Source organism: Cucurbita pepo, chromosome 16 (genome assembly GCF_057944985.1).
Source record: "Cucurbita pepo subsp. pepo isolate OVF chromosome 16, ASM5794498v1, whole genome shotgun sequence".
NCBI lineage: Eukaryota > Viridiplantae > Streptophyta > Magnoliopsida > Cucurbitales > Cucurbitaceae > Cucurbita > Cucurbita pepo.
Window position 1 is genome coordinate 10,079,242 of NC_141813.1, and position 23,109 is coordinate 10,102,350.

Consider the following 23,109-nt stretch of genomic DNA (forward strand, 5'->3'; position numbering starts at 1 on the left):
GCACTGAATATGTGGTATGATCCTTTTCCCTTTTGAAGTTTCCTTGTTGCTCCAGCTAGATACCATTACTGTGCAGAAGCTGGGCCGTCACTGACATTTTATCTACAGGGAGAAAGAGAGAGAGAGGGAGGGAGGCCCCATTCTGGACCAACCGACTGCTCAACGTGTATCTCACTCATTGACAATGACAACAATTGGTAACTTTCCATCCCAACTGAGTATTAACCTTTTGGATCTCAGTATCAGGATTTTGACAATGCTTATATATACTGTGCTAATATTCAATCAGGGAAAAGATCAGAATTCTTCTTTTGGCCTTTTTTTTTTTTCTTGTGTATATCTACATATCATCGCCTTTAGTTAAAACAAAAATATTTTGCGATCATAGTGTTTGTGAGATCTCACGTCGGATGAGGAGGAGAACGAAGCATTCTTTATAAGAGTATGGAAACCTCTTCCTAGCATATGTGTTTAAAAATCTTGAGGGGAAGCCTGAAAGAAAAAGTCTAATGAGGACAATATCTGTTAACGGTGTGCTTGGGTTGTTATAAATGGTATCAGAGCCAGACATTGGGCTAAGTGCTAACGAGGAAGTTGAATCCCGGGGGGGGGGGGGGGGGGGGGGGGGACACCAGATGTTGTGCCAGCGAGAACGCTGGATCCTGAAGGGAGGTGTATTGGGAGTCCCACATTGGTTGGAGAGGGGAATGAGTGTCAGCGAGTACGCTGGCCCCGAAAAGGGTGGATTGTGAGATCCCACATCAGTTGGAGAGGAGAACGAATCCTTCTTATAAGGGTGTGGAAACCTTTCCCTAGTAGACGCGTTTAAAAACTTTGAAAGGAAGTCTGAAAGGGAAAGTCTAAAGAGAACAATATCGGCTAGCGGTGGGCTTGTTCTGTTACTGTGTTATCTTGTTTAATTGAATTGGGAAGCCTTCTTGTTTTAGATCTCAGGAGGGGTGATCTCTACCTGGCCCCGAGGGTGTTTCTTTGATTCTTCAATGAAATTGTCTCTCATCTAGAAATAAAAAAGGACAATGTTTATAGTCATGGATTTGAATTATGGTGCCACAGAGGGTGACTGTCGTGTGTCATGTTTGGTTATAAGATTAAGAAGATGGGCAAATGCTGACTGAAAATTGTACCAACCAAATTACTTCTCGGACTGAAACGGAGAATGAGATGGGCCTCGTGCTGTGTCGTAACAGTTCCTTGCAGTACTGAATTATACTATCCAGATTCTTTCTGATGAAGTATTTGCTATCATTTATCTACAGTATTCAAAAGATTCTAACTAGTTAGTAAAAATGGATCAATGGGGTCTAAATTTCTTAGTTTCAAAGTTAGTATTGATCAGGTAGGGCAGATTTTAAAGCAACTTTTACAAGGATCTGAACCAAAAAAAAAGTGTTCATTCATCATCTTACAGGAAAAATCTCAAAGCTATACTGTGTAGGCAATCCAAAGAAGACCCAAACATATTCAATTAACAGGTAGACTTTTGGCCCTTTTTTAGAGATATGAAGTACGCCAACTCTTTTTTCTTTCTTTCATATTCATTGTTCCCTTTTAAGACGTTCCTTTCACACTTAGCAAAACCCTTTTTATTATTGACACTATTGTCGTTTCTTTGTTGAATGCCTCTGTTCTGGAATATTGCCTTTTCCTTGTCACTCTCTCTCTCCATTCTCATTCTATCTCTATCTTTGTTGAATGCATCTCAGTTCTGGAATATTGTCTTTTTTTTCTCATAAACCAACCCATTAAGACCCCATATTGAACATAAAAGTGTCCAGCATTTCCTTAAGAACTTGAGGACGGCCCAGAATCAAAATTGTTCCAAACCAGGATATTTTGATATTGGGCTGTTTCAGTATAGGACTCATCATATCAATGCAAGTTTCTAAGTTTATATAAATTTGAATAGGATAAAATTTAAAGGAAAGGTCTTGATAAAATGAATAGTGAAGGCATATTTACAAATGTATGTGTGTGTATGTTGGTACATTTTTTGTATTATATGCTTTCAAATTTTGGAAATATTTTCGAGCATGACTGTAACATCCCAAGCCTACCGCTAGTAGATATTGTCCACTTTGGCCCATTACGTATCGTCGTCAACTTCACGGTTTTAAAATGTGTCTGTTAGGGAGAAGTTTCCGCACCCTGATAAGGAATGCTTCTTTCCCCTTTCCAAACGATGGGGTCTCACAATCCATCCCTTTGGTGGCCAAACACCGCTCAACGTTTGACTTTGATACCATTTGTAATAGCCCAAGCCCACCACAAACAGATATTGTCCGCTTTGGCCTGTTATGTATCGTTATTAGCCTCACGGTTTTAAAATGCGTCTACTAGGGAGAGGTTTCCACACCTTTATAAGGAATGTTTTGTTCCCCTCTCATTCCCCTCTCCAACCGATGTGGATCTCATAATGACGGGGGTGAATGACTAATTGACCCGTCATTGCATTTCAGTAGTAGGCATAATCAAATGTTGTAGATTATGAAGACAGACTTCTTCGATATTTAGATATTCATGCTCCATGAGCTTGTAACAGTTGTTGTTTTTGCTTAGTTTAAAAATATATTTATATGTTAAGTGTCCCTCGATTTACGTTTGTGTGTTCATATTCAAATATCATTTTGAATGTCTTAGAACAATTTATATTTTAGACGAATCTCTAAGACAAGGTTGAACTAGAAGATTGGATGAACCCCTCTTCCATATTATTATTTATTCTTAGCCTAAAGATGAGAGGTTCAGGACTAAAGATGGAGAATCTGCAGGCTTGTGGCGTTTCTTTTCTTTTCTTTTCTCTCTCTTCTTCATCTTCTTTTTTTGGTACACTTCCTTTTTAGATTATATTATGTGAATTCATTGGAAATTCAGTTCTTGAAAGAAAAATTACTATTTTTTTTCTTTTGGCCTGAGAAATAGTTAACATGTTAGGCTTTTGGAGTTTTAGCTACACCTAAATGATATCATGAGATTCATGATGGTCTGATATCATTCAAACAAGTCCATACTAAACAAGCCTGATCCTAATACTATCCTAACTGACTTGATATCACTGATCATCATGCTGCCGATATTAGGGCCCCGATGACCCCTGCAATCAGAGCTGTTGGATCTCCCAGCACCGCGGATATAACAGTTTGGACAGCCATACCAGCCATCTCACAACAACTCTTCATCTTGCCCTTGCCCTTGTTATGATGAGTCTGAAGAGTATTCTTAAGACTAGGAATTCTTGTCTGCAATTTGGTAGATTTCCCACGTCCAAAGTACAATTCATGCCAGCTCTCCTCAAGCATTTCTTTCACACAAGCTACATGTAGATTGTACTTCTTACAAGAAGATCTGTAACACCAGCTTCTTCCCTTCCGTCCGCACCTATGACACGATGAACTCACTTTCTTGTAAAGGTAGAGCTTGATTTCACCGTCACTGAGTGCCATCGGGAGCTTGGCACAGCACGGGTGAAGATCAAAACCACAAGTTTTGCAGTGGTAAATGAAGCCAGTGACATCCTTCTCACAGGCATTGCAGTATCGGGAAATGTTGCCGGGCGGGTGAGACATGAACTGGAAGGAGCACCTGGTGTAGAAAGGGTGCGAGATAGAGGGGGAAGGGATAGCACAATGCACGTGGAGGTCGAAGTCACAGACCGTGCATTTGTAGCTAGAGCCTATACCAACCTCCTTGCAGCCATCACACTTGAATGGAGACTCCGAGTACTCAAACTTGAGCTTGTGTTGTGGGTGGCTGAAGTGAGAGATCTCATTATACTTCATCTTCAATTCTGGCTCCTGCTAAAGTAGAGCAACGAGGATCATATATATACTCAATGAAAAGCTTCAAGGTAACTTTCTTTGACTCCTTTACATGCTTTTTTTCTGTCAGACCAAAAAATTTAGATCTTCCTTCAAGCTCTGAGGATGGTAGAGAAGATAAGAAGATGGGCTTTTAGGCTTAAAAAAGAGTGGTTTAGAGTGTTATTGGGATTGTGTTTGGCTTGAAAATGAAGCAAAAAGTGGGGAATTGTATGCTTTGAGGTGGTGGTAAATTATAAGCATTGGAGGGGAACTAATCCCAAATGTGAAGAAGGCACCATTATTGATACCCACAAAGCATATTAGGTGATACCCACCAAAGGAATATGTACTAATTATTTGCAACTAAAATTTATAGATTTTGATGTATCTATTCTTTTCTGATACATATTGAGCATTGCAGCCTTGAGAGTATTGATTAGCCATAGTTTATACCTTAATGTTAAACAACGACCGTTTTGGATTTGGGTCGAATACTTTCGTTACAATAAGTTAGTTGATTCTGTCTCTTGGTTTGCAATTTCATTTGATTCATTGATATTTGTTGTATCAATCTAGTCTAATAGATTCTATATTTATAATATCCTACATCGATTGGAGAGAGAAACGAGTATTAGTGAGCATGTTGGGCCTCGAAGGAGGGTGGATTATGAGATTCCACATCGAATGAGGAGAACGAAAAATTCTTTATAAGGGTGTAGAAACCTCTCCCTAGCAGGCGTGTTTTAAAAACCTTGAGGAGAAATTCGAAAAGGAAAGCCAAAAGAGGACAATATCTACTAGCGGTGGGCTTGGGCTATTACAATATCGTTTGATGATAATGTAAATTTGATATTACATCTTGTAGTTGATATATATGATATTACACCTGAGCCTAAGACGATAACTATATTGGCTCATCCATTCTTGACTCCAAAGATGATCCTCATCCGTATGGCATGCGATTCTATGAGAGAATCTTGAACTAACAAGTCGAGCTTACATCAATTTTCAACAAGTCGATGGTTGTTTCTCTTAATTGTTTTCTCTAAAATTCGATCTTTTAGCACCTTATATTCATCTTCACTTTGTCAAATTGTTTACCCCCTTCAACTAGGGCAATCCTCGTTATGTTGTAAAAGTACAAAAACTAAAAATAGACTAACAATATAAATAGTTTCGTCATAAAACTATGTCTAATAGATTTTTATTCTCGTTCTTGTGACAATATCTTAGAAACATAACTTATCTTAAAATTTTGAGAAATTTTGTATTGATAAGATGAAATGTTAAAGTTATCATTCTTTAATTAAATAATATGTAGGATGCTCGAAGATCTAATCTATCTAATCTTTTAGTTGCTAGTATATAGTTTATGTTTAACTATTTTAATATTTTGATATGGCAAATTGAAATAAAAAATGACACATTCTTCATGATTTTTCATTTTAATTTGTTCCCTTTATTATATATATATATATATATATATATTTAGAGAGAATGAATTATTAGTGAGGTGGAAAGGAAATTCTTATTCCAATACAAAATTTAAAAAAAAAAAAAAAAAAAAAACTTTGCTTTAAATAAAATAATTATAAAATAGCAAAGATTATCCAATTAAAATGGCATTTAGTGGAAGAATTTATTCCAAGATTATATGAATCTCATCTTAAATTTGACATAAAGATAAAATGTGAGGTTGGATTATTCACAAGCATTGTCGTCAATTTTCATTTGAAAGGAACAAATGAAACAAGATTCCACACAAGTGATCTAAGTATTGATCAGAACCCATCCACATTCAGTCTTTTTAAGAGCATTTTTGGCACAACCAAGCAATGAAATGATGTTCGGAATCAAGTACACTTAGTCTCCTCTCGTAATTCACCATCAATATCACAAATTCTATTCGTTGGGTTTTGACGAATCCTCGTCGTATTGCATCATAAAACATATTTACAAGACATATTGATCTTATAAAATACGAAATAAGCTTATTTACATGTCATAGACTCGTCTATCAAATGTGCAATGATCCATAAACTAAATAGATTGTGTTCAAGTAACATGGGTGATTCTCAAGTTAATTGGAGAGAAAAGTAGGAACAACGTTTGGACAAAATAGATGTTCGAGTGATGTTAAACTATGGTAGAGTAGGATTATAAGTTAGAATGGTAAACTAGGTGATAAAAAGATCATGAAAGAAGTAATAGAAACTCGAAACTCCTAAAGAAGGGATGAAGTAAAGACAAGAATCTTATTCTCCAATCTATAGCTATTTGGTTTTCGATATCCAAGCTAAGTTTTGAAGGCTAAAAGTAGTTTTTGTGTTTGTAGTTCAGCTAAGAGTTCAATTGTTTCGTTAAGAGAGGTGAAGACCATAGTAAAGAAATGGTACTAAAACTAAAATCGTATTCAATCGTACTAAAACAAGGAGGTTGGTTCATAATATGTCGATACTATCACCAAGATACCTCATGAGGCTTCCTCGAGCTAGACTCGATTTGATTGGTTAGAAACATGCCTTCAAACCTTATAAATTTCTTCAACCAAAAGTAATAAGATACTAAGTATTGAATTTTTCTATGAAGTAACAACTTTACTAAGAACTGAGAGTTATTTCAAGATTACAAAATAAAAGATGATTATAAACTTCAAAGTTCATGATCCAAATCATATTCAATCGTACAAAACATTTACAGTATCAAAAGTTCATGATTCAAATTGTCATACTCAAAGTTAACATCCTTGACAAAGTTGCCTATTCAAAAAGTCTAGGAACCAGGTTCTTTAAACTTTGATTCGCTAGGCATCTATCCAAGAGAAATCTAAAGCCATGACCAACTTTGAGCAATTAACAATAATCCATCTTCTATTTCTAGTTCTTCCTTCCTTGATAAGAATATATTTTGATAAGAATATTTCATCATAGGTAGTGTAACAGCCAAAGCCCACCGTTAACGGATATTGTCCCTTTTGGCCGGTTACGTATCGTCGTCACCCTCACGGTTTTAAAGCACATATGCTAGGGAGAGGTTTTGACACCTTCATAAGGAATGCTTCGTTTCCCTCTCCCAACCGATGTGGGATCTCACAATCCACCCTCCTTGAGGATCCAGCATCCTTGCTCCTGGTGACTGGCTCTAATACTATTTGTAATAGTTCAAGCTCACTGTTAGCAGATATTGTTCGTTTTGGTTCGTTACGTATCGCCGTCAGCCTCACAGTTTTAAAATGTGTTTGTTTATAGAGAAGTTTCCACACCCTTATAAGGAATGCTTCGTTCCTCTCTCCAACCAATATAGAATCTCACAAGTAGGCTACTTGTGGGAAGAATCAAATGTACAACTTCTTGAAAAGAGTAGAAATGCATTAACCAATAAGCTACTCTTAATTCCTAGCTTTGTTGCTTTGAAGTTCCGAGCTAGAGTCTGCATACTCCTTCCCCCACCTTATGGGGGTCTTTATTAATCAAATACATACTAACAATGATTTTGAGTGCCATAAAGCTTTAGATTTATGAAAAAAATCTCATGAAACCACCACAAAATGTGGATTACCTTGAACTGATTCCAAGAACATAAACAAATTTCTAAACTAACCTAAGCTCATAATTCAGAAAACATGATCGAAATAATATACGAAATGCATTTTCAAGAATTGATCAGAAATAAGTTCAACTAACCTCTAGAGTTCATAGAAACTTCGTTCTGATCATGTGGTTGCAGTCTCAACTCAGCTGGATTTCAAGTATTTCCTCTCCCAACTTCTTGACCATTTCTTCATTTCCTTCTTTTGAATAGGCATCAATAAAAGATTGGTAAATCTTTGAATTTGGCTTAAAACCTTTCCCTACCATCTGCGCTTGAAGCTTAAATGCAGCTTCAAGTTTCCCTTCCTGACACAAACCATTTATCAGAAGTTCATAAGTCTCCATTGTTGGGCAAAAGTTAGTGTGTTCTATGGCGAAACCGAAAACGTCTAAAGCTTCTAAAAGCCTCGTCTCCGCACACAACCCTCTTGTAATTGCTTCCAGCATCAAAGGGTTGAGACTAAATGATTTCCTGCGCATATCCTTATACACAAGTAATGCAGAATCAACATCTCCAGTCTCACAATAGCCATTGATTAGATGCTCAAAGGTGGAGAAAGTACTCTCCGTTCCACAGAGCTCCATTTCCCTAAAGAACTCTTCAGCCCTACGAACATTTCCTGCTTTACAAAATCCACCAATTATAGTATTGTAAGCTACAGCATCAATCTCCAACTTTTTCATTTTCATTTCTTCCCACAACTCCTCTGCTTCACCCATCCTTTTCTCTTCGCATAACACTGCCATCAAAATACTATAACTGTAGCTGTTTGGAATTGAAGTTGAATCAGCTAATTGATCCCATATCTCCTTCACCCGCCCCACCAACCCATCTTGATAGAAACACACCATTAATGTATTAAAAGTATGCACATTAGGACTAACCCGAGCCTTTACTTTGACATTCTGTTCCTCAATTTCACAATTCAAACCAAAAACTTCTCTAAAAAGTGCATAACCTGCATTAGCCCCTTCGCATTTCGACATCCACAGAATCAACGAATTCAACGTACCAATTTGTGGGCTAATCCCACGAGACCGTAACATTCTAACAATTTGAATGGCTGGATCGAGCTTTTTAGAATCCAAAAGAGCTTTAATCAACAAATCAAACACAAAAGGAGCAGAGCCACACTGTTTATACGTCTTAACGAGGGTTTCAAACAGCTTCAAAGGCCTCGAAGACGAAAACCGCTCACAATTGGAACAATCATCGCCATCTTCAAGCGCCGTAGCCCTAATGGCGGTCTGAATAACATCCTTGGCATGAGTTCTAAGTCGGCCGCGAGCAAGGATATGGATGACGGTTGAGTACGAAACAAGATCGTGATTGCAGAGTGACTTACTCCGAGTCCAGAGGAAGAAGCGGAGGACGAGATGAGAATTATTCTTGATCTGTAGAACGATATCGGAAAACTCACCGGGATCGAAGCCGTCAGGACAGAGGGAGTTGAGGAATCGCCAGCGAGACTTGGAGCGGTGGTGAGTAAGAACTGAAACAACGGTCGAGATTGAAGGCTTCGTCGACGGCGAGGGTACGGCGGCCGGTGAGGATGAGAAGAAGGAAGGGGAAAATGGGAGGTTAAAGGTGGAGTTTGGAATCAGCCAAAGGGATCGTTTAAGCAGCGGAATGGACATTGAAACTCCACGAGAAAAGCTCTAACAGAGAGATGCCCAAATATTTGGGTCTTTTCATCTCAATTTATAGTTTTTTTTTTTGTTAACTTTAACGAGTGCCAACAAGGACATTTGCCCCCGAGAGGGTGGACTGTGAGATCCACATCGGTTGGAGAGGAGAACGAATCATTCGAGTGTAAAAACTTATCTCTAGCAGACTGCATTTTAAAAAACTTGAGAAGAAGCTCGAAAGTAAAAGTCCAAAGAGAACAATATCTGCTAGCGATGGGTTTGAGCTATTAGATTAACCATAGGTACACGAGAAGGGATTCATTTTTTACATTCGGTCGAAGTTCAAGACGTTTATCTTGCACAGTAAAATGCCTCACCCAAAGAGTAAATTCAAGCAAAACACAAAGAAACTTGTTATGTTATAGCCCTCATGAGATATGGGTATCTCTATTGTGTTGCATCCTCAGTAAATCTAGCATCAAAGGGAGCAGAAGGGTGGGAGTGTGCTGAAGCAGAAGCTGCAGCAGCAGCAGCAGCAGCAGCTCCTGACCCATGCTGCAGCTCAATCACAAGCCATCTCACAGCCTTGCTCATCTGTTCCAACCGAACGGCACTGATCGGAGGAAGGCCGGCAGTGGCGGCGGTGGCGGCCGCCTGCCCAGACTTGCCAGCCAGTGAACCAGTGGCCTCATCAACAAGGCACTCTGATCCTATCCTTTGCTTCACAGACTCCACAAATTCCTCTGCTTGATCACAAGCTACCCTGAATAGCTCCCATTTCTGTTTAAAATTTTCAAGAGCCGCATCGGTTGCTGCTGTCTTCTGAGCCCCTGAGGCCTCGTTTGCTTCAAGGACATTGGCTGCTCCAGAAACAAACTCCTGATATGCGTTATTTAAAGAGTCCACTAGGCTATCCATATCTGATACATAAATACATGACAACCAAGAAAGTGAGTATCAAGAGCCAGAGAAAACAAGCAAGATCTTGAACTTTCATATCAAGGTTCCTAAACTTTCCATATTCCACTTTAGCCTACAATAAATTACTTAACAAACATTAAAAATTTGAAAACAATGAATCTTCGGCATATTCTAATGGTAAGATACTAGTTGAACATAATCTCTCGTGGATTCACGCATATTTCTCTGATGGTAAGATCCTAGTTGAACATAATATCTCGTGGATTCACGCATATTTCTCTAATGGTAAGATACTATTTGAACACAATCTCTCATGAATTCACGCATATTTCTATGATGGTAAGTTACTATTTGAACATAATCTCTCATGGATTCACACATATTTCTCCAAGGGTAAGATACTATTTGAACATAATCTCTTCTCATGGATTCGTGCATATTTCTATGATGATAAAATACTATTTGAACATAATCTCTTCTCATGGACTCGTGCATATTTCTATGATGGTAAAATACTATTTGAACATAATCTCTTCTCATGGATTCGTGCATATTTCTATGATGGTAAAATACTATTTGAACATAATCTCTTCTCATGGATTCGTGCATATTTCTATAATGGTAAAATACTATTTGAACATAATCTCTCACGGATTTACTTTTGGGCTCACCTAAAAAGCATCCTACCAATGGAGATACATGCCTAGCCAACATCCTTAGCCAACGTAGGACTGTGTTTACACATTTTAGTTTCACCTAAAAACTAAAATGTGCATACTATGAATACTGATATCTATAATAAACAAGTTGATAGCTCTAATAATCAAGTTGATATCGATAATAAACAAGTGCTTGAATTCAGTCAGTAATAAATTGGGTTGTGGGCTTCAAAACCAATTCAATGTTTTTGTTAAATGGTAAACAAAAAAGAACAATTTGAGTAGAAAAGTAGCTTTGTAATACACAGAATTTGGAGGTGCAGGGTTCAAATTAAGATGATATTCACAAAAGAGCAAGAATCAATAATTTGCTCATGAGCTAAGAAGTCTTGATACTCAAAAAAAAAAAAAAAGAAACTAAAAATTTAAGAGAGCCGGAAATTTGTTCAGGCAGTAGAGGACGATAACTTTCAAATTAAGACGAAAATCTTCTGTTAACAAGAACAGGAGAAACCTGTTCAGGCCAGAATTAAGCCAAACAAGAGAAGAACAAAACCAGAATCAACGAAGAACACAATAATCTACGAAAATGAAAAACAGAGACTGAAATTAAAAAAAAAAAATTACAGGAAGAAGATTTGATTTGCAGTAAAATCCGAATTCCCTTTCTGGATTCGATTCGATCCTTAACAGAATGATCGAGAAACAATAAACATAGAGAAAGCGGATGAGCAAACCGCAAATCTTCTGCAGTGAACTGTTGTGTGCTCTGGAGAGAGCAATCGATCTGCCGATCACCACCTCGATGCGAGGGCTTATCGAGCGAGGAGGAGGAGGAGGAGGAGGAGGAGGGGAGAAAGTTGAAACAAAATTTAATTTCAAAACAAACCCTAAATTAATAATAATTATAATTTATAAATTTTTCATTCTAAAAAAATACTGTCAAATTTTAAAAAAATTTATTAACATTTTTAAACTAAAAAAAAAAACACTTTTTAATTTTAGATTCATTTTTTTTTTAATTTTTAAGTAACAATAGTAGATATTAACAACTTGTTATGGAAGAACATTTGAATTGACAACAAATATGAATATCAATCTCATAAATTTCTTTGATCTCAGATGAATTTTATGAACACTTTGAAAAAAAATATGCAGATGAACTAAAAGCCATCACTATCGGTTTAATCTAATTATATGATTTTCATGCGACATGAAAATTAAAAAACAACAGCAAATCACTAAAACCCTAGTCTAGCATATTCAGTCCGCGTGCGACAGAGTGGTTTCCAGAGATCTGAAACGACGATAGCAGACATTGGTCGTTTTCAACAAGATGAATCGACGGCATCGGCGACCATTGGAGGCTTTCGACGAAGTCAATCGATGGAGGCGTCGACGGCCATTGGATTTTTTCGAAGAGGCCAATTGATGGAGGCGTCTGCGGCTGTTGGAGATTTTCGACGAGGTCGATCGATGGAGGCGTCGACGGCCATTGGAGGTTTTCGAAGAGGCCAATTGATGGAGATGTCGGCGGCCGTTGGAGATTTTCGACCAGGTCAATCGATGGAGGCGTCGACGGCCATTGGAGGTTTCCGAAGCGGCCAATTGATGGAGGAGGCGTCGGCGGCCGTTCGAGGTTTTCGACGAGGTCGATCGATGGAGGTGTCGACGGCTGCAGAGCAGGTAACAGAGATCCTTCTTTTCTCATAGCCGTAAATTTCTCCACTCTCTCCGCCACTTTTCCTCTCAGATCCACCAACGACGACCGGAATCGCTTCAGTTCGTCGATTTTCATAGATTCCAGCGGCTCATCCCACCAAAATCGATCGTTACTCAACCGCTCTGCCGTGCGCCTCTTCTCGATGTCGTACTCTGCGGCCACATCGTCAAAATCGCGGTTCAACTCGTCCAAAGGGAGGTAGGCCTCTGCCGGCTTAGGCGGAGCAGAATTTCCGGTGAGAAAACGATCCAAGAGCGACTCAACATTGGGATGACCGAATGTATAGAGCTTGTTGCGGGAAGAGGCGACGAGGATCGCGATCTCAGCACCGCACAGAACGGAAAGCTCCGCCGCCTTGTTGAAGAGTCCGGCGCGGCGTTTAGAGAAGGTAACTTGCTGGGTACTCTTCTTCTCAAGCTTCTTTATTTCAATTTTCCGGCGACCGAGAGATTTCTTCATGGTCAACAATTTGAGAGAGAAGCAGAATGGGAGTGTTGAATTCTGGAAAGCAGTACAACAGCTGTAGTGGACCGTTGAGACCCGCGGATTATTTATAGGCCTCTAAATTCATTTTTTAATTATATAAATTATGATTCTTATTATAAATATAAATATTTATTTAATTTATACGCATTAAGTTTTTTCCTTTTTTTGTTTCAATTTATATAAATTAGTATTAACTTTGTATTTTGTAATTAATTTAATTCTTACAACTTTGTATTTTGAGTTTTTTACTTTTCTTTTTTATTGTCGAAATTGGACGATGACCGTATCTTCCAGATAACGACGACCATCGTCGCAATGAAGTGACATGACGAGCAACAAAGAAGTAAAAGAAATTTTGGCCGAGCGAACAAAGAAGTACAAGAATTCTTGGTTAAGTGGAAAGAACTCCTAGAGGCAAAATCGGTTGGGAACGCGCAGAAGACCTGAAGTCGTGCGGAGTTCGAAGAAATGAGACGGTTGACAGAGACGTCAACCAATTAAGTGGGGGCGGATGTCACGGTCATGTTTGTCCAAGGTGTGTTGCCCATGGTCGCATGCTCGTTACATGCCTAAACCCTTGCCTTGTGTCATTTTATTGCTTCCCTTTACTACTTTCATGATGTATAAGTTCCTTCTTGGATTTTCTAAGTGTATGAAATTTCGGGAGAATCATGAAATGCCCCAAAATGTACGATAGGAGAATGCGACTAGTCGTCAACTCCTCCCACCTAGATTTTGTATGAGTATTCGGCAAAATCACGTATACGTCTGTCAATCCTGAATCGCCTTAAAATGTACTATAAGGGGATGCGACTAGTTATCAAATACTCCCTGCCCGAAAAGTTATATGTTATTTAAGACTGTGTTGCCTCTTTTTACTTCTAGTCATACAAAAGTTCGATACCAAGAAAAATGCAATTGTGACACCAACTGTCCTCGCTGGCACTCGTTCCTCTTTTCAATCGATGTGGGATCTCATAATCCACCCTCCTTCGAGGTCCAACGTCTGGCTCTAATACCATTCGTACCAGCTCAAGCCCATGGCTAGCCAATATTATCCTCCTTGGGCTTCCCCTCAAGGTTTTTAAAACGCATCTGTTACGAAAATGTTTCCACACACTTATAAAAGAATGTTTTGTTCCCCTTTCCAACCAATATGAGATCTGACATAGGATATGTCATCACCATCGACCCTTTCTTTCCTTTACTAGGAAAGCTACTAAACAACACCCATGGGTCTCGTGGTACCCCTTCCTAACCCGTTTCAAAAAAAAAAAAATTGTAAACATAGTCAAAACTAAGCGCCAATGATATGGAAAAACATCTCGTAATATACTCGTTATAGCCAACCATTCGCTCTTCTAGTTTCATCATTCAAAAAACCGAAAGTTACTATCTATACCAACAAGACATAAATTTTCAACACATACCCAGAAACCGAAAAACAAACATATCTTACAAGAACACACACACAAAACACAAAACACAAAACACTTGAAAACAAACATCCTAAGACTCAACATTAGGAACAAAAACAATGTTGTCTTGAGGATAGAAATGACAAACAGCTGAGGCACCAGGCACAACATTGAGCACTCTAAACACCACATGATCACTATCCCATTCAGAGGTATCAACATGACAAATAGCCAACGCCTCAACTCTATCACCATTTTCCCCCACAACAACCACCTTATACAACATAGTATCACTCACTTGGCTATGACAATACATCACCAAATAAGGGTATGGCATCAAATGACAAGACAATATTTTTGGAGCCCAAATTTTAATGGGTTCCTCCAAAATCGTGTACTTTTGCAATTCTGTCTTGAAATTCTTAGGATACTTAGTGGCCTCAGCCTTCACGCCGCCGTGGTCGCCGCCGTCAAATCCAAAAACGCTGCTGGTCAAGTGGTATAAGGAGTCTAAAGAGGTGGCGCAAAACTTGGTCTCTCCTTCCATGGGCTCAAGCTCGCATTGTGTTAGAGTGTACTCCATGGCCTTGGCTTGTGGGGAAGCTTTAGAGATTGAGAAGAAATTAAGAAGGTAAGAGAGATTTGTGGATGAGAAAGGGATTTTTTCAGCTGTTTCTTGAGTGAGGGGTTTTGGGATTTGAGATATGTTCTTGATTGGGAAGAAGATTGGCATGTTTTTTCCGAGTTTTAGATCGTTGGGACTGAAGAACACGTTGAGTGATGGATCTTTGCTTGTTTCGATCATCTTGGCATGGCTCGTGTTCGTCTGCGAGGTAAAAAAAAGAAGTAAATTTTGTTAGGAATCATTAATGAGCATAAGCTCTCGTAGTTTTGTTGTGGGTTTCCCCCAGAAGGCCTCGTAACAATGTAGATGTATTCTTACTTATAAACCCATGATCATTCCCTAAATTACGTAACGTGGGACTCACTCACAACAATCCCTAATTAAAGGGTTTTGTTCGATTTTTACGGGTTTAGAAGCTTACCTCAAGAACAAGAAGGAAGAGGAAAATGAGAGTCAAGTTATGAACAATGGCCTTCTCTTGCATTTTTGGTTTGGTTTGTTTGTGAATTGTGAGGATATTTCATGTGGTTTTCTCAAGAACATGATACCAATTTATTTAGGTTTGAGAATGGTTGTATGATGAGCATTAATGGGTGGGGTTTTTTTATTATTATTATTTCTTTGATGATGATGATGATTCTTTGAATTTGTTTATTGAGTGGCTTACAAAATGTCAACTTTGTTTACATATCATGTTAGCATATATTATAATTGGATAGGAACTTCATCAAATATGTATATATTTTGATTAGATAACGTGCTCTTTTTTCTCGTGTTTGATAGGGGAGGTTTCGAGACCCTTATAAAGAATCTTTTGTGCCAGTGAGAACACTGAGCCTCGAAGGGAGGTGGATTGTGAGATCCCATATTGGTTGGAGAGGAGAACGAAACATTGTTTACAAGAGTGTGAAAACTTCCTCCTAACGAACACGTTTTAGAAACTTTGAGGGGAAGCTTGAGACGAAAAGTCCAAACAAGACAATATCTACTAGTAGTGAGCTTATGCTGTTACAAATTATAGTGTGATCGAAAAAACCAGTATGAATACCCTACCCGTTCGATATCGATTTTGTTTTTTTTTTCTAATTTATTTAGACATCTCATTTCATCGGCTTGAAGATAAGATTAAGAATCATTATATATATATATGATTGAGTGCTTGCCATTATGGAGGTGGTCAACTCTCTCAATGCCATTATATATGATTTAAGTTTTTTTTTTTTTTTTTTTCAGGTGTTCGTGATTTGGATTAAATCCCGTTAAGACATTTTTTAGATTCAACCCAATTATTCTGTCTCTAAATATTTTTAATTAAAAAAATTATTAAATAATAAATAAAACTTAAACCAACCATAAATTTTTTTTTAATCGTTTATTTAAATTTTTATTTTTAATGAAACATTTATTTTTTTTTCAAATATTTAATTAAAAGATTAAAAATTATTTTTGAAGAGTTATTTGAGAATAAAATATTAAAAATTAAAAAATATATATATATATATATATATATATATATATATATATATATATATATATAATTGTACCGGTTTGGTTCAACTTAACAAAGTAATAGGTTAACCCACAAATCAAACCCAACCGAGTTTTAGGTGAACCCACGAACCAAACCCAACTCATAAAGTTTTGATTAATTTGAACACAACCAAAATAAATTCATAAGTCAATTTGAACCATATGGGTTAGGTTAGGTTAATCAAACTCAATCGAAGTTAAATATCTGACGAGCGAGTGAGAGTGGTTTAATAGTTTTTAGCTATCTTAATTAATTATTCCTAAACGTCTGATTTTCTAATTATATTTAATAAGAAAACAATATGCTACAACTCACTAGATTTTGTTTCGTAAATAATAATAATAATAATTCACACTAGATTTGCTTCATAAAAATTTAATAATAAAAATAATAATTATTCATCAATTGGGCCCACAAATTATTGAAAAAAATAGTTTGCTCTCTCACGCTAATACTTGATTTTTTTCCCGGTGTTATCCACTCCTATAAAATGCTAAAGACAGACGATCGAGAAGGAAAGACGCCACGTTCTACAAGTGGTTGATCTTAGCGTGCTAGCCGCAGCTGAATTTCGTGTCAGCGCGACTAATTGAGTGCTGTCAGTAATTAGGGAGCCTGATCCTTTCGACCAGTTACATATACAATATATAAAATACCAAAGCTTTCTTCATAAACTTCAATATTATTAAAATAAAATTAGACTATAATTCTTAATTGATTTGAGCCTAAGGGTAATGGTGTTTAGCCTGATTGTCGAAACAAACGTAAAAACATTAACTCCTGATGTACGATGAGATGCTCGTTGGTTCTATGGTTGCTTGTGACATGTCAATCCTCCAACCTTTCAAGTATCTCGCAACCCAATCATAACTCTAAAGGATTTATGCGAGTTCGCAAACAAGAAGGTTTACTCAAAGATTAGCTTAAAAACACTTCAAGACTTGCTTAAAAACACATTATGGCACTATTAGTGCCCAACAAACAATAAGGTTTATCGAAAGAAAGGCAATTTGTAACCATCAAAGTCCACGGTTAGTAGATATTGTCCTCTTTGGACTTTTTCTTTCGGGCCTTCTTCTAAAGCTTCTAAAACTCGTTTATTAAGGAGATGTTTCTACACACTTATAAAGAATGATTTGTTCTCCTCCCCGACCGATATGGAATCTCAGAGAAACTTCCAACTAATAACACAGTAAAATAATTCATAGAGAAATCTTCGACTAATAACACACTAGAAAGCATATAAAACTTACAAACCCAAAACTAGAACATTAATCAACCACACAAGTAAATATATAGATAAGCAGATGAAATTCCAACAGTAGGATTAGGCAGCTAGCCAAACTAAACTATCAGTAGAGACAAAATGGCAGACATGAGAAGCTCCTGGTTTAGTTTTCAGAACTTTAAACGAGGCATGATCTTTATCCCACTGAGAGGTATCCATGTGGCAAATGGCACTAGCTTTCACTCTATCACCATTCTCAGCCACTAGTAGAATCTCAAACAGCCTATTATTACTCTCTTGGCAATGACAGTAAAAAATGGCATAAGGGTAAGGCATGCTATGACATGCCACCATTTTTGCAGCCACTGTTTCTCTGGGTTCCTCCAAAATGGTATAGTTTTGAAGGAGGACAGTGGAGTTGGAGAGACGTGAGCTAGTCAAAACTTTCAATTGGGTCTCACTTCCCAACATTTTTATAGCAAAATCCAGCATTGATTCTAAAGAAGTGGCACAGAATTTGGTCTCTCCATTGATGGATTCGAGCTCGCACTGCTTCAGGGTATACTCCACAGCTTTGGCTTGAGGAGAGTCTCTTGGAAAAGAGAATAGAGTTAGCAGGTATTCAAGTTGTGATGTGGAGAAAGGAATGGATTCAGCTTCTTCTCTAGGCAGTAACTTTGGGGTTTCGGATGGCCTTGAGTAAGGGAAGTAAATAGGCATTTTTTTTCCAGCTTTCAAATCACCTAAGGTGAAGAAAACATATAATAAAGGATCTAAATGCTCCATGTGAGATGGTGCATGAACATGCATATGATTCTTACTCATCTTCTGATGGCCATCATCAACTTCCTTAATATGGGTGTTTGTCTGATCATTAATCTTCATATTCACAAACTGTTCTATGTCTTTTTCATAGCCATCTGTTAATTTCCTAGCAGCACTTTGTTGTGCAACCTGCAATAGAATTGATAATTACAACTTCTTTTGTTTCAAGTAGTTTGATTGCCCTTTCCACAAGCAAATCAAACAAAAAGTTTCATACTCAGAGAAATAGAATTGAGATTAGGAACTACAGAAACAACCCAGTTCCAAATTGTAGTAAAGATCGAAAATTTGATTATAAATCCATAAAACTTACCATTATAATGAGTAAACCAAGACGGATGAGAGAACAAGAAGTAGCTTCAAGGCGCAAAGCCATATTTCTCTGGTGATGATCTGAAAGCAAGGAGAGTTTGGGAGTTGAGGATATCAGTAGAACTTTGGTAACAAGAACCACACGATTAAAATGCAATGTTAGAATATAGTAGCTTCATGTTATGTAATATACTATTAGTTTTTGACCTAAATGATAGGTGGTTTTTCTATATTAAATATAGCATATGATGCCATAGGCAAAAACTCATTTTCAACTTCTTAGGGATAAGTCAATGAATTAGCTTCTTCAATTTGTATAAAGTTTGTTCCGTAGCCAAGTGAAACGTTTGACTGTGACTTTTATTATTATTTGTTCTCTCAGAATTACTTGTTTTTACCAGCATTTGGTTGTGTGTGTTGCCTCCTAGGGCCTAGACTATGAAGCCTCCATTGATTTATGCTTGGTGCTTCTTGATAGCTTCCCATTTAGCATCAATAATTTCGATTAAGTTAGATGAATTAGTGATTAACCATGAGAGAACTATACATAAATATGATTTGTATCTCATTTTCGATTAAGAAAAGAATAAAGGAAAGTCTTGAACGACTCAACAACCAAGATGTTGATTGGAAACCTATGGCTTTTTCCATATTGGCATTAGCAAAAGTTAAAGCAATGGAATAACTTTTGATTGCACGTAGAGGAAACTTTGTCAATAGCATTAAAGGCTAGAGACCTAACCAAGATCTCCAAAGATCATAGGCTTGATAATAGCAAAGAAAACGGGTGACAAGTGAGTAGACTCCAATAAATAAGAGTTGATTAGAGGCAAATTTATCCAAACTAAAACTAGAGATATACTCCATGGTTGAGATGAGATGATAAGTTGATCCAACTTACTCGACCCATGTACCAACTAGTTACATTCTAGTGAGTCAGCTTGAGTATGATTACTTGAAAATGATAAAGGACGTGAAGAATTTGGGTTTGTGCTTGAAACTAAATGCTTTGAGCCAAATGATTGGGATTCATTCTATTAAAACACAGCTGAAATTTTAGTCTTTGTCTAAATCGTTGTTTCTTGGTTTTGGCTTCGAAACAAGAGATGGGGGTGTGCTTCGGGGTTTATTGAGAATACCCGAATTTCCTAAACCTTGAATCAAGTTTGGTGGATGAGGTGGCGAAGACTTTTCATCCTACACGTTTGGCTTGAAGGGTTTTCTGTTCTTTTTTGTTTTTTTTTTTTTTTTTGAAGTACATAATTTCCCATCCTTAAGCAGTTAAGCTTTACTATTAATGTGGGACGGAAGGGAGGCTGTTTTTATGATAAGTCTTTGGTTTTGAATTTGGGTTTTGTACAATTTTATCGTAACATCACAAGCCCACTGCTAGTTTTTAAAACGCGTTTGGTAGGGAGAGGTTTCCACACCCTTGTAAAGAATGTTTTGTTTCCCTCTCCAACCGATGTGAGATCTTACAATCCACCCTCCTTTGAGACCTAGCGTTCTCACTGGCACACCGCTCAGTGTAACTCTAATACCATTTGTAACAGCCCAAGCCCACCAAATATTTTCCTCATGGGGGTTTCCTTTTTGAGCTTCCCCTCAAGGTTTCTAAAACGTGTTTGCTAGGGAGAGGTTTTCACACCCTTGTAAATAATGCTTCGTTCCCCTCTCCAACGATGTGGGATCTCAACGCTATAGTTTCTATCAAAAGGGAACAAAAACCAGATGTAGATGAGGAAGCCACCGTTAAAAAAACACCTAATTTTCACAAACTATATGTAATAAGAAACAGGACTAAAGTTGCGTGTATATTTTCTCACCCACTCATAAAAGGCAATCATACTAATACAATTTTATACATACCCAACGCTAAATGGACAAAGAATAACCCACCAAATACACTTTTAGGAAGAGATACAGTAACTAAGAGCCCCCACCAGCTAAAGAATTATAGTCAAGTCTCATGATTAAGACAAAAGTCAGATGATAAGCTATTTACTCTAACAATGTGCTTATAGCCTAGCTATAGATTTGGTCTATATATAACATGAATATGGACTAAATAGTTAAAGGCCAAATGATTCAAAGCTGGAACATAGAAAGGCTTTTACCTCTTCCTCGTGTTATTGTTCTATCGGTGTGATAGTCCACTCTGATCTTGAGAAGGCCGTCTCTTGTCCTCCTCCTACAGACCAAGAACTCTGCTTTCGGTTGAAGCCTTACTTTTGATAAAGCAAAAGTGGCCTCTTAATAAAGAGGAAAACAGAGGGGTGGGCCTTCCCATTACCTTTGAACGTTTGAAAGTAGAAATCTGGAGAAGTAAAGTGATAATAGACATAAGTTATACACAGTTTAACGTAACCCAAGTAAATCATTGAGTTGTAACAACCCACTGGGGCATTTTATCGAACAGTTGGTGTGCATGTGGAAAAAAAAAAAAGCACAAAATGTGAGAAAAAGTAACAATCTCCAGCTAATGAATTACGTGCTTTACTCAACTAAATCGGGTGTCACATCGATCCACAAACAGTAGTCAACGACTGTAAAACGGAAGAATTTGGGGGGTGCCCCCAAAATCTGTGGTTGCATTATGATGTTGAATTTCTCCATGGTTGACTTCGATCATAATGGCATCCCAAATTCATCATATAAGCACGTAAACATATTTTTGTCACTTGATTGCCGGCCACTATTTCTAAAGTGATATCCATTATCAACAAAAACAAAAAGAAATTGAAAAAAAAAAGGCAGTCACCAGTTTGACGAATTGCAACCAACCCATATAAAAATTTCTTGAATCGAAGTCAAACACAGCTTGAGGTTGTCAGAAAGTTGCACTAAGGCCTTGAAATTGGCGTCAGGGGCTCTGAAAGAAAGCATTTCATTAATGGGGTATTCTTTATTAAACGAAAATGTTTCTTCAAGTGGAGGAAATGGAGTTGACCTTAGAATCGGCAGCGGCTGCGGCAGAGGACAAGAGGCAGAGCCGACCTTCATGTGCGTCCAAATCTGTAGCCCATAGAGAAATTGTTTAGTCAAACAAAACAGTTGGTTCATCCCGATGCATCGAAAAGTAAAGCCATTTTATTAATGATTCACAAGAACCCACTTTGGATCTTACTTTCTTCAAATGGGTTAAGAGAGAACAATTCAGAGCCAGGAGGACAGCCCCCACTGCGAGGAGCCAGCACACACCCATTCTCCTTGGTCGGCTCTACTAACCCTAAATTGAAACATTCAAAATTTCTCCAAATGGTGATTCTAAATAAATCTTAAACTTCTACTCTGGGTCCGGCTTCCCGAGTCGATCATTTAGCTAAAATAAGTTTAAAATGATGGAGATATGATCTTCGGACGTTCTGTGTAAAGACGGATGGTCGATCATTTAGCTTAAATAAATTTAAAGTATTAGAGATATGATTTTCGGACCCTCTATGTAAGGACGGATGGTCGATTATTTAGCTAAAACAAGTTTAAAATGATGGTGATATGATCCTTGGATGCTCGATCATTTAGCTAAAACGTGTTTAAAATGATGGAGATGTGATCCTCGAACGCTCTACATAAAGACGGATGGTCACGGATGGTCGATCATTTAGCTAAAATCTATGTTAGAGGACAATATCTATTTTTTCATGTTGAAGATCCATTAAAAATAAAAATTAACAAACGTTTTTTTAAAGTTTAGAGACTTATTAGATACTTTTTAAAGTTTACAGTTCCTTTGAACACAATTTGTGAGATCCCACATCGATTGGAGAGAGAACGAATCATTTCTTATAAAAATATGAAAATCTCTCCCTAATAGACGGCGTTCAAAATCTTGAGGGGAAACTCGAAAGGTAAAACCCAAAAATGATAATATTTGCTAGCAGTGGGATTGGGCTGTAACAAATGGTATGAGTCAAGTACTAGGTGGTGTGCCAGCATGGACGCTGGTCCCAAGGGAGGTGGATTGTGAGATCCCATATTGGTTAAAGAGGGGAATGAATTGGGCCGATGAGGTTAGGACTCCAAGGGAGTGGATTATGAGATCCCACATCAGTTCGAGAGGGAAACAAACTGGATGGTATACTAGCGATGTCACTTGCTGTTGGGCCTCCAAAGGAGTAGGATTGTGAGATTCCACATTGGTTGGAGAGGGGAACGAAACGAGCAGTGTGCTAGCAATGATGTTGGGACCCTAAGGGGATGGATTCTGAGATCCTACATCGGTTGGAGAGGGGAACGAACCGGGCAGTGTGCTAGCAATGACGTTGGCCCCCAAGGAAGTGGATTGTGAGATCCCACATCAATTGGAGAGTGGAACTCTTCCTAACATCGTTGGAGCGATGGGCT

General features: G+C 37.8%; 6 protein-coding genes across 12 annotated transcripts; all 6 read right to left on the bottom strand.

The window, feature by feature from the left end:
- Nucleotides 1-2,892: 2,892 nt before the first annotated feature.
- LOC111777697 (Cysteine/Histidine-rich C1 domain family protein) lies at nucleotides 2,893-3,861 on the bottom strand. Its single transcript, XM_023657420.2, has one exon. It carries the CDS (start codon nucleotides 3,795-3,797, stop codon nucleotides 3,081-3,083), a length of 717 nt encoding a protein of 238 aa, XP_023513188.1. The 5' UTR covers nucleotides 3,798-3,861; the 3' UTR covers nucleotides 2,893-3,080.
- Nucleotides 3,862-6,461: 2,600 nt separating this feature from the next.
- LOC111777457 (Tetratricopeptide repeat (TPR)-like superfamily protein) lies at nucleotides 6,462-9,122 on the bottom strand. The gene has a single exon (XM_023657074.2). It carries the CDS (start codon nucleotides 9,044-9,046, stop codon nucleotides 7,547-7,549), a length of 1,500 nt encoding a protein of 499 aa, XP_023512842.2. The 5' UTR covers nucleotides 9,047-9,122; the 3' UTR covers nucleotides 6,462-7,546.
- Nucleotides 9,123-9,302: 180 nt separating this feature from the next.
- On the bottom strand, nucleotides 9,303-11,503 carry LOC111777458 (mediator of RNA polymerase II transcription subunit 32-like). 2 transcript variants are annotated; one of them, XM_023657077.2, is made up of 2 exons: nucleotides 11,355-11,503; nucleotides 9,303-9,957 (listed from the first exon to the last, which is right to left on the bottom strand). In XM_023657077.2, the coding sequence occupies exon 2, from the start codon at nucleotides 9,953-9,955 to the stop codon at nucleotides 9,485-9,487; it is 471 nt and encodes a 156-aa protein (XP_023512845.1). In that variant the 5' UTR covers nucleotides 9,956-9,957; nucleotides 11,355-11,503; the 3' UTR covers nucleotides 9,303-9,484. The 2 variants fall into 2 exon arrangements, with proteins under 2 accessions (XP_023512845.1, XP_086974797.1); XM_087118671.1 differs by having other exon boundaries at nucleotides 11,245-11,492.
- Nucleotides 11,504-11,705: 202 nt separating this feature from the next.
- On the bottom strand, nucleotides 11,706-12,970 carry LOC111777026 (agamous-like MADS-box protein AGL61). The gene has a single exon (XM_023656470.2). It carries the CDS (start codon nucleotides 12,797-12,799, stop codon nucleotides 11,867-11,869), a length of 933 nt encoding a protein of 310 aa, XP_023512238.1. The 5' UTR covers nucleotides 12,800-12,970; the 3' UTR covers nucleotides 11,706-11,866.
- Nucleotides 12,971-14,176: 1,206 nt separating this feature from the next.
- Nucleotides 14,177-15,410, bottom strand: LOC111777826 (BURP domain-containing protein BNM2A-like). The gene is made up of 2 exons (XM_023657547.2): nucleotides 15,291-15,410; nucleotides 14,177-15,070 (listed from the first exon to the last, which is right to left on the bottom strand). The coding sequence occupies exons 1-2, from the start codon at nucleotides 15,351-15,353 to the stop codon at nucleotides 14,336-14,338; spliced, it is 798 nt and encodes a 265-aa protein (XP_023513315.1). The 5' UTR covers nucleotides 15,354-15,410; the 3' UTR covers nucleotides 14,177-14,335.
- Nucleotides 15,411-17,575: 2,165 nt separating this feature from the next.
- Nucleotides 17,576-22,040, bottom strand: LOC111776919 (BURP domain protein USPL1). Of its 6 annotated transcripts, XM_023656332.2 has the most exons (7): nucleotides 21,893-22,040; nucleotides 21,716-21,780; nucleotides 21,527-21,637; nucleotides 21,271-21,387; nucleotides 20,883-21,082; nucleotides 18,767-18,846; nucleotides 17,576-18,582 (listed from the first exon to the last, which is right to left on the bottom strand). In XM_023656332.2, the coding sequence occupies exons 6-7, from the start codon at nucleotides 18,827-18,829 to the stop codon at nucleotides 17,728-17,730; spliced, it is 918 nt and encodes a 305-aa protein (XP_023512100.1). In that variant the 5' UTR covers nucleotides 18,830-18,846; nucleotides 20,883-21,082; nucleotides 21,271-21,387; nucleotides 21,527-21,637; nucleotides 21,716-21,780; nucleotides 21,893-22,040; the 3' UTR covers nucleotides 17,576-17,727. The 6 variants fall into 6 exon arrangements, with proteins under 6 accessions (XP_023512100.1, XP_023512101.1, XP_023512099.1 ...); XM_023656333.2 differs by lacking the exon at nucleotides 21,271-21,387 and having other exon boundaries at nucleotides 21,550-21,637; XM_023656331.2 differs by lacking the exon at nucleotides 21,271-21,387.
- Between the last annotated feature and the right edge of the window lie 1,069 nt (nucleotides 22,041-23,109).